Below are 10,618 nucleotides of genomic sequence, written 5' to 3'. Positions count from 1 at the left end.
TATCTATCTATCTATCTATCTACAGTATGTATCTATCTATCTATCTATCTATCTACAGTATCTATCTATCTATCTATCTATCTATCTGTTTGTTTGTTTGTTTGTTTATGCAATAGGAATTAGCGAGGTTTTTGTAATGAAATTTTGGTTGTTGCGTTTTGTAAGATAATAATACGTAAAAAATAAAATAAATTGTAAAAAAAATATTCATTTTTGCGATGGAATTAGCAAGGATTTTGTTATGTATAAAAAGTGTGTAAAATATATGTTCATTCATTCGTTCATTCATTCATTCATTCATCTACAATAGGATTTAGCAAGGTTTTGTAATGAAATATTGTGTAAAAAATAAGTAAATTACACTTAAAATATTATTTATTTATTTATTTATGCTATAGGAATTGGGATTTTGTGATGAAAAACTGGTTGATGTGGTGTAAATTTAAATAACAAAAAAAAAATAATAATAATTTTGTATTAGTTAGTTATATACCATAGGAATTAGCAAGGGTTTTATAAAACAATAATAATAATAATAATAATAATAAGTTAAATGTAATATTAATTCGTTCATTTTTGCATTAGAAATGAGCAAAAGTTTTATTTTAATGCAACATTGGTTGTGTGTTGTAAAAAGAAATAATAATAATAAACAATAATAATAATAATAATAATAATAATGATAAGTACAAAAATAAATTAAGCCTTATTTATTTTCCATTATAACACTTGTTATAATGGCATCTGGCTAGACATCTAAAACAAACTGAGCCTGTGTTCTTGAATACATGTTTTGCTGTTTTCTCCATCAGTAATTCTAGGTCCTAAACTTCAAATTGGCTCTCCCAGCAGCGTTAAAAACTGTTATTCAAATGTTGAATAAATTATACATAGAAAGCGAGCAACACATCAACTCCCATTCCATTAGAGTCAGTGAAGTTGTCACTGCGATTTGACGTGGTTTCACGCTGCGGTTTCAGCCAGTAGTTCAGCATGAGCTCACTGACTGGACTCCAGCGCTTAGACTATAGGCTCATTTAAAAGCCTCTGATTTGCCTTTGTCAGAAATCGTTTGCAATGCTTAGGCACTGAAACACAGTGTAGACTATATGCTGAATATATTTCACACATTTGTTTGCGCATGACAAAAATACATGTTCCCTCACAAAGCCTGTACCGCGACCAAGAAGCTGAAGTCTTGATACTTGTGCCAACAGCAGAAGCAGCACAGAGATATTTTGTGATGCGAGGTTTGGTTTTGAAGCAGTGTGTTTGATATGCATGAGGACTGGCTCCTGTGGATCGGATGTGTCATGTGGAGATTTCTCAGCAAGGAGAACTGGCTTGAAATCTTGAAGTAATATCTAATTAAGCTCTCAAAAATAACATTTCAGAGTTTGCTGGCACTGAGACAGTCATTAGGGCTTTATTTTTATTTTTTCCCAATGATTCCATTGCGCAGTTATGAATTTATTAATTCAAAAACAAAAATGTAAATAAAAATAAATTAGATATATTTGTTTAATTATTGTTTATATTATGTTATTTATTTATTTAAATACATTTTATTTCTTTATTAATTTATTTATACAAAAGCAGAAAGTTCATGCTGCTTTTTTTCCATAAAATGAAGAAGTTGATTTATTAATTCAAAAATTATTTATTTATACAAAAGATGTTTTGTAGAATGTCCATGCTGCTCTTTTCCATAAAATGAAGGAATTAGTTGTCAGTTTATTTATTCAGTTTTATTTATTTATTTGTTTATTTATTTATCTAAATAAATTATATAAAAGAGGCTATAAACATCCCTAAACTGTCTGCAATAAAAAAATCAACATATTAATTCAAAAATAAGAATGCAAATAAACCACTTGATTTGTTTTTAAATAAATAAACAAACATATAGATAAATAAATAAATAAATAAATGCTTTGAATGTTAGCCACTTTAGTTATGGTCAGTTATACAATCTAGTTATTTAGTTGTGATTAGTAATGAGGCAAATATAGAGTTAATTTATGGTTTCTGAGCTCATGACAGGCAGGGTTAAGAGTTCAAAGGCGGGTCTTTGGGTAGTGACAAGGCCACTAGAGCCTACAGGAAGCTCAGGTAAAGTTTCTGGGGTCGTAACTGAACTATTGGGGCAAATAACAGGTTCATTTGTTGTGACTAGACGGACGGACAGTTCACAATCAGCCTCCATGGCTGGTTCAACACGAGACAAGAGTTCATAAACAGCCTCCATAGCCGTAACAGGACAGGCAGAGGGCTCACAGACGGCCTCCATAGCCGTGACAGGACAGGACGAGGATTCACAGACGGCCTCCATAGCCGTGACAGGACAGGGAGAGAGTTCATAAATGGATACTACTGACACCTCTGAAGGTTCTACAGCAGTAACATCAGGACACAGGGAGAGTTCAGTAACGGTCTCTTCGACCGCGACACGACAGGCTGAGAGTGCATTGCTGGGCGCCACCACCATACAAGGAGCTGAAGCGAGCACCGCTGCTTTGGGAGGTTCTGCACCATGTGCCACCACCTCTGGAGAAGCTGCAGCGGGTGCCATCGCCTCAGGTAACACAGCAGCGAGCTCCACTACCTCAGGAGGTTCTGCAGCGTCAGCCGCCACCTCTGGAGATATCACAGTGGCCGCCGCCGTCTCTAGAGTTTCAGTGGTGGCGCGTGCAGACACCAGCGGTGCATCCCTCACACTGGATACCAGACTGGGATACAGAAGAACTGACCTTGAAGATCTGGGTGCAACAGACAAGACGTGACAAGACTCTGGACGATCGGCTGAGAAGTGACGTGACTCTGGACGAACAGCTGAGATGTGACTTGACTCTGGAAGATCAGCTGAGACGTGAAGAGACTCTGGAAGAGCAGTTGTGACTTGACTTGACTCATGACGACCGCACAGTGAATGAAGAGCCAACACACAACAAAGCATAGTCCATAAACTCACAGAGTGATGAACGCGGACCCTCGCGTCTAAGCTTAAACTTCAGCGGCTGATTAATGCCTTCGCAAAAAAAACTCTATCAACACACAGTCCGGTAAATCAGAGTAAAAGGCAATGGCTAGATTTTGACTCTCAATGGCCATTTTTAACCTCTTTTGTGAGGATTGTGGAAACTTTGATTATCTTTAGATGTTTCTGTGATGGCAGGCGGGTGGAAGTGTTTGAAACTCGTTTGAATTAGTTTCATAAAATTATCAGAGTAGTACATTTTGATTTGATTTCTGCCCATTTCAGTTAGTTAATTCACTGATTTGATGATTGGTTTGCATTAAAAATGTTTATAGTTTTTTAATAAGAATAAGTAATTCTGGATAACTTATTTGTCACTAATTATTATTTTATTGTTATATTTGACTAGATTCTTTATCAATTTTTTTTCTTGATTTTTAATTTATTTTTATATTCAGAAGGGCAAAAATAATGAAATACCATTGTTTTAGTTATATTTTCCAGCTATAGGAGTACTAAAGTGATATAATTTGCCAATAATTAGCCAATACATTTACACAAACATTAATGTAACAACATTATAATGGCCACTGATCCACAGGGAAATAGAGCTAAAATATGTAATTTGCTGTTTCTTGCATGCACCAGCAGACTGTTCTCTGCTGGACAGGATTTGTATAATCATGCAGATGGTACTGTGTACCCGTATTTCTGACAGTGATGTATAATGTATTTTTGTTCAGGGCGGATGTTGTTAAACGACTCGAAGAAAGGCACCCCTCAGGTCCAGTACCGCCGGCCGTACGGATGCGCAGTGCTGGCCATGAGCGATGTCCTTCAGACCATCTCTGAACTCAAAGAGGAGAAAGACTTCGTGCTCAAAGTTTACACGTAAGCCCCTTCTGTGCACTTTAGAGCCATTGTTCTGTTTGATTCATCAATTAAATTGAAAAGAAAGACTTGGGAACTAAGTTTATTATGAGCTGCATTAAACCATGAGTGAAAAATCACTCGCTTGCCTTGTTAAATCTACAGTCTTGACAAAACACTTGAGCGATGATGGATAAAAGCCACTCAGGAATATATTAGCTTCTCTGTTCCAGCAAGAACTATGAGTTATTGTAGCCTCCATTTGAGATTTGCAAAGCTGAGCATTGTAAACACTAATTCATGTAAAATTAATGTAAATTACGCACTGTACGGATCAGACGAACATATTTGCTTCATGACTGACAGGATGTTCTCTCAAACTCAGATTTGTCATTGCATTTTGATAAAAGGAGATTTGTATGTCAAAGCCGCACTGTTCCAAACCCTAGTATGCTGCCTACCTAGACAGCATTTTCAGACGTCATAGTCAAGCTTATGTCACAGTTGGCATCATTATGCTGCCTTATGGAGGCATAGCATGTATCCTTAGCATTTAAAGCAATTCCAGAATGCATTGCGACAAATTTAGAGAAAAATAAATCATCAAAAATGGTGGACAATTAAAGAAAAATGTCAAAATATACTTATTTCATTTAGTATAGGTGCAAAATAGTTTCATATTTGCTTATATGCGCTGTGTGTTGTTATGCTTACTATACTTTTTTATTGCACATTTAGCATAGCAACACGCTAACATAAATCCTTTTGGAATGATTTTGAATGTTCTAATGTCACTCAGAAGGTTCTATTTCAGTTACATATACACATATATATTTCAGTAAAATATACATAAATATGCTGTGTATTATGCTTACTAGAGTATTGTGCTATTAGCATAGCAACTTGCTAACATCAGACTCTACAAATTGCAAACATTCTAATTCAGTCACTAATGAGGTTCCATTTCGGATCGTAAGGTTTTATATTTCACTCAACGTTTATATGCGCTGTGTATTGTTATGCTTTCTGGAGTGTTGCGGTATTAGCATAGCAACATGCTAACATCATAATCTATTGGAATGATGTCATAGTCAAGCTTATGTCACAGTTGGCATCATTATGCTGCCTTATGGAGGCATAGCATGTATCCTTAGCATTTAAAGCAATTCCAGAATGCATTGCGACAAATTTAGAGAAAAATAAATCATCAAAAATGGTGGACAATTAAAGAAAAATGTCAAAATATACTTATTTCATTTAGTATAGGTGCAAAATAGTTTCATATTTGCTTATATGCGCTGTGTGTTGTTATGCTTACTATAATTTTTTATTGCACATTTAGCATAGCAACACGCTAACATAAATCCTTTTAGAATGATTTTGAATGTTCTAATGTCACTCAGAAGGTTCTATTTCAGTTACATATACACATATATATTTCAGTAAAATATACATAAATATGCTGTGTATTATGCTTACTAGAGTATTGTGCTATTAGCATAGCAACTTGCTAACATCAGACTCTACAAATTGCAAACATTCTAATTCAGTCACTAATGAGGTTCCATTTCGGATCGTAAGGTTTTATATTTCACTCAACGTTTATATGCGCTGTGTATTGTTATGCTTTCTGGAGTGTTGCGGTATTAGCATAGCAACATGCTAACATCATAATCTATTGGAATGATTTGTGAGCGTTCTAGTTTAGTCACTCATAAAGTTCCCTTTCACTTAGTATGCTTTTATATTTTATATTTCACTAAATATTTGTATGCGCTATGTATTGTTATGTCCACTAGAGTATTGTGCTATTAGCATAACAACATGCTAACCTCTATGTGACATGCATAGCAATGCTAACACTATTGTAATTAATTGTGAACGTTCAAATTCAGTCACTCATGTTGTCAGCTGTCAATGTGGGCAGTATACTAGGTTTTTCGAATAGAGCTAATAATTAGTTACATTCTTGGCTACATTAGCTACAGTTAATAATTAGCTACATTAGCTGCAGCGTACATTTGTGATAGTGCTCGTCATTTGTGCTGTGAAGCTCTCTCTGAAATCCTCCCCTGTGGACGGCACACGTGCTCCAGTCCTCTAGCTATCTCCATCACACACTTTCATTACCTCTTGGTGCAGCCATGCAGAAAGCCTCCTCTGTTTCACTGGCTGGGGAACTGACAGAACTGGTAAAAGAAAGACAAATCAAGGAAAGAAAAAAAGAAATAAATAGAGGTGTGTGTGGAGAAAGGGGGGGAGGCTAGATTTGTTTGGAAACCCCAGCAATCAAAATGACAAGCAGTCATGTCATATTAAGCCATCAGTGTCTGTGAAACTAGGGGAAATGCAGTAACGTTGAAGTGAAGAATCTGTGCTTTTCACTAAGCTTTTCACTGCTGCAGAACCTCTGAATGTAAATGAAACGTATTAATTGTAGATTGTGCATGAGGGAGCATTGGAGTGAGAAGAGAAACATTAAAAAAAAAATTTGACCAGAAATACAGTAAAAACAGTAATATTGTGAAATATTATTTCAATTAAAAATAACTGTTTTTGTAATATATTTTAAAATGCATTTTTTTAAGCAAAGCAGAATTTTCAGCACCATTACTCCAGTCTTTAGTGTCCTTCAGATATCATTCTAATATGCTATTTATTATTATTATTATTAGTAGTAGTAGTAGTAGTAGTAGTATTAGTATTATTCATTGTATAAAATGTATTTATTTTTACTGAATTATGAATAATAGTTCTTATTACTAATAATATTGGTTTAAGTACACATTTATTTGTTTATTTATTACAATTAAAGAATTGCCTATTTAATTTAATAACACTTAACATATCAAAACAATTCAGATATACAGTTTATGATATTATTATATATTTAAAATAGTTATATTAATAAGCTAAATTTATAAATAATATTATTTACTATTTATTGTACTAAAAACAAAGTAAATAATTAAATGAATTTATAATAATAATTAATAAATATTAAAAAATAAATATTAAATTTATATTATATAACTCCTATTGTATTATTATATATTTAACCCATATTTTATCATATTTTGAATCCATATGTATTTTTAGTCTGTAGCCTGTAGAAAATTATTTATTTATTTATTTATTTAAATAATTGCATATTTAATAAATAACAATTAAATGAAATAATTTACATAATTAAAATACACAGTTTATATTATACAACTCCAAACTATATTCATGTTCATTACATGTATACATACACATGTATTTAATATATATTTAAGATACAATTGTTTTTCAATTTTTTCAACCATATGTATTTTGACAGCAGCCTTAGTGAAATGTTTCACTCAGCACAATTTGCACCAATATTCTGTACAGTATTACAGAAAACCAAATGTAAGACATAAAAACACATAAGTGAGTGACATGAAACTCTCTCACACTCGCCCCGGGTCAGTCTTTTTGTTGAGCCCTGAAGGCTTTCCTGTACTTTGGGCTTAATTGAGCAGATCAGTATCTCTGCGGTTGTAGCATTGAGGAAGACAGGAAATTAAATGCTGATGTGTACATATATATGCATGTTTATGCAATACATGTATTTGCATGCATGTTTGCAAGGTTCTATGCATGGAAGTGTGTGTTTAGTTTCTAGGGACATCTAGTTGGGAACTGTTGGGAACATAATGCCACGACAAAGGACAAACCAGACTGACAGTTGATCTGATCGGATTTGCAGCAGATATTCCTTTGTGTTCTGGAATGTAGCACTTTCCATCAAACAGCCTGTGTTGGTGTAATGCCGTTGTGACCCTGCGAGCGACACACCAGAACCGCCCTTGACGCCCTTGGAGCCAGTCACCATGACTGCCAACCAGATGGACTCTGTGGGAGTTCCCACAAAGCATCTGCCCGCTAAGCCACCACAAACACTAGCATTAGCATAGCGCGGAGGTCCCTTTTCAGCTGCCACGACGGGTTTAGTCACTTCTGGGTCAGGCATTAATGACATCACTTCCCCTCAGGCCAGAAAGCTGCTGTTCTCGAACCTCCGACAGCAAGCCCACAGCGTTTTAGCAGCTACTGATGCTGGAATGTAGCATAAGGCTCTGTTCTCTCTCCTGAGAGCACCGCACTCCTGGGCTTTTAAGCAGTAGAGTGTCGTGATTTGCTTCATTGTGATGGCTCTCAACACTTGGCTGTACTTGACTGCGTGTTTTTTTCACTCACCATTATATCGTTCAGAGTGCCAATTGACAAACGCCGTATGCAAATGCTAATGCAGCTGTGCTGGTTGGGGTTAATTGTCTTGATTATAGGTTATTCTACACTCAACCTCAAAGATATACCACTTTTTTTTTAGAAACGGACAAAAATGATACAACATAATACTCTATAGTACCATTCTCAAACATTTTAGATTTTTCTTACTTACAAAATGTTTTGTTTGTTTTACACTATTTTTTTTTTTATTCAGTTCAATTTAATTTCAATAAAGCTGATGGTTCATATGTCTCAACATTTTGACATTATTACTAATCAGAAAAGACAGTTGTATGGATGACTAAAGGATTTTGTTTTATTTTGTTTTGTGTTTTTATTTTGTTTTGATTGTTTTGTTTTGGTTTTGTTTGCTTAGTGTTTTTGTTTTGCTTTGCTTTGTGCTTTGTTTTGTTTTGTGTTTTTATTTGGTTTTGATTGTTTTGTTTTGTTTTGTTTTTGTGTGCTTTGTGTTTTTGTTTTGCTTTGCTTTGTGCTTTGTTTGTTTGTTTTGTTTTGTGAAGTAGGAAAGGGTTATAACACTAGTGATAAATGTAAATATAATTTGGTGTCAAATTCATACCAATAATGATATACCAATATATAGCAATGTTCAGATTAAACACATTTATTTATTATTTATTTGTTTGTTTGTTTTGTTTTGTGAAGTAGGAAAGGGTTTTATCACTAGTGATACATTTCATATAAAAATAATTTGGTGTCAAATTCATACCAATATATAGCAATGTTCAGATTAAACATATTTATTTGTTTGTTTGTGTGTTTGTTTTATATAATGAGATATAAACTCAGAATTGCGAAAAACAGTCTGAATTTTGAGATACAAACTCAGAATTGCAAGAAAAATGTCTGAATTGTGAGATGTTAACTAGAATTTGAGTCGCAATTACAAGTTATAAACAATATAAAATAAATATTCAATATACATTAAAAATCTAAATAATGAAATATAAACACGCAATATCAAAAAAGATATACCTATATATACCAATGATCAGATTAAACCTGTATTAATTAATTTATTTATTCATTAATTCATTCTATTTTAACAATGTTTTTAACACCACCGATGACAAAAAAGCATGGAGCAATTATGTTAATAATTACTTATTTGTTATAATATTTTTATATACTGTAATGGAGATACAAAATAACAAGTAAGTAAATCAATAAATCAATGAATATATATAAAAGAATATGACAGATAAAGGGGGCAAGATTGTGTTTCTATATGTACATTTTAAATGTACAAAACAATAAAGAACAACTTCTGAAATATCTAGTGAATTACTAATTATAAAATATTGTATTTTTCTTGATTATTTGAAGTCGTTTTCATGACTGTCCCATTCCTGGTCATATTACGCCATTCTGGTGTGTAACGGGAACTTTTCACAAATCCAAAAGACAGATGAAACGATGTTCTCGTGGAATATCCTGTTTTACTTGGAAATATGTCATTATACAAGTAAAGCGCAAACTGAGTTTTATGTTGACTTTAACGCTTTTTAAACACTCATTCAACACTCACTCTTTTCCAATATTTTGAGAAGGGATCGTCATTATGCAGTCGTGCTACTCTAGAGTATCACTGGGTATTGTGGCAAATGAATAATTCTCTTTGACTGGATGAAAGCCCAGTTTTTACTTAAAGTCCTGGCACATTCGTAAGCATACTGCGATGCCCCTTTAGGACAAGACCTTTTACTGTTGAAACTGAGTTACATATATACTGACAAATTACATTTGTGACCCCAAGCTTCTGGGAATCACTTGAATGCTGATGCAGCGATTCCACCTGCTTCATCCATACAACAACATATTTTCCCTGCTATAATCTTGCTATAAAGATTGTCCTCTTTCTTGTCTCTTTCACAGGTGTAATAATGAAAACGAGTGGTACCAGATTCATGAGAACATTATCCGCAAGTCCAGCACCAAATACACCGCCCCCAGCACTAACTACGGTAAGTGCACTTTCAAAATGCTCGTACACTTGATTTATCATCACATGAGAAACATTTAGCTTCATTGAAACTGAACAGTCCTTCCAAAAAGTCTGTCCATTATCCTGCTTCATTGCTGTAGTCGACATTTCACTTATTTTGCTGAAATAACTGTAGGTGGTTGTCTGGATGTTAATTTGACATTCTGCTATAATGAAGTGACCGACTTGAAATAAATGAAATCTGCATGGGGAATTTTTTCACTCTCACAAGATTTAGCAGAGTCCTATTGGAATGACTACATTTTACATGCTAAATTTTGGTAAATGTGACAGCACCTTTACAGAAAAATGCAAAAGTACTCATGACTATGCCAGGTAACGTCTCGGTTACGTATGGTAACCCTCGTTCCCTGAAGGAGGGAACGGAGACATCACGTCGGATGACCGACGAATTTGGATCTCGCTTAGAGAGACCAATCTACTTCGAGTGTAAACTAAACGAGCCAATGCACATTGGCATGCGATTATTGCATCCAGCTGCCGCTGAT

The 10,618-nt window shown here is 34.2% G+C and overlaps 1 protein-coding gene across 1 annotated transcript in view; it reads left to right on the top strand.

The window, feature by feature from the left end:
- Positions 1-10,618, top strand: part of LOC107708484 (dedicator of cytokinesis protein 3-like) — a 225,268-nt gene that overhangs the window by 162,491 nt on the left and 52,159 nt on the right. Inside the window, exons 11-13 of the mRNA XM_016512739.1 lie at positions 2,398-2,703; positions 3,721-3,868; positions 10,001-10,089. Coding sequence (XP_016368225.1) covers positions 2,398-2,703; positions 3,721-3,868; positions 10,001-10,089 — 543 coding nt within the window. The remainder of the gene's footprint in view (positions 1-2,397; positions 2,704-3,720; positions 3,869-10,000; positions 10,090-10,618) is intronic.

This window comes from Sinocyclocheilus rhinocerous, unplaced genomic scaffold (assembly GCF_001515625.1).
Source record: "Sinocyclocheilus rhinocerous isolate Xijiao unplaced genomic scaffold, SAMN03320098_v1.1 scaffold2974, whole genome shotgun sequence".
Lineage (NCBI taxonomy): Eukaryota > Metazoa > Chordata > Actinopteri > Cypriniformes > Cyprinidae > Sinocyclocheilus > Sinocyclocheilus rhinocerous.
Note: the sequence above shows the minus strand (reverse complement) of the source record. Positions and strands in the feature narration are given on the sequence as shown.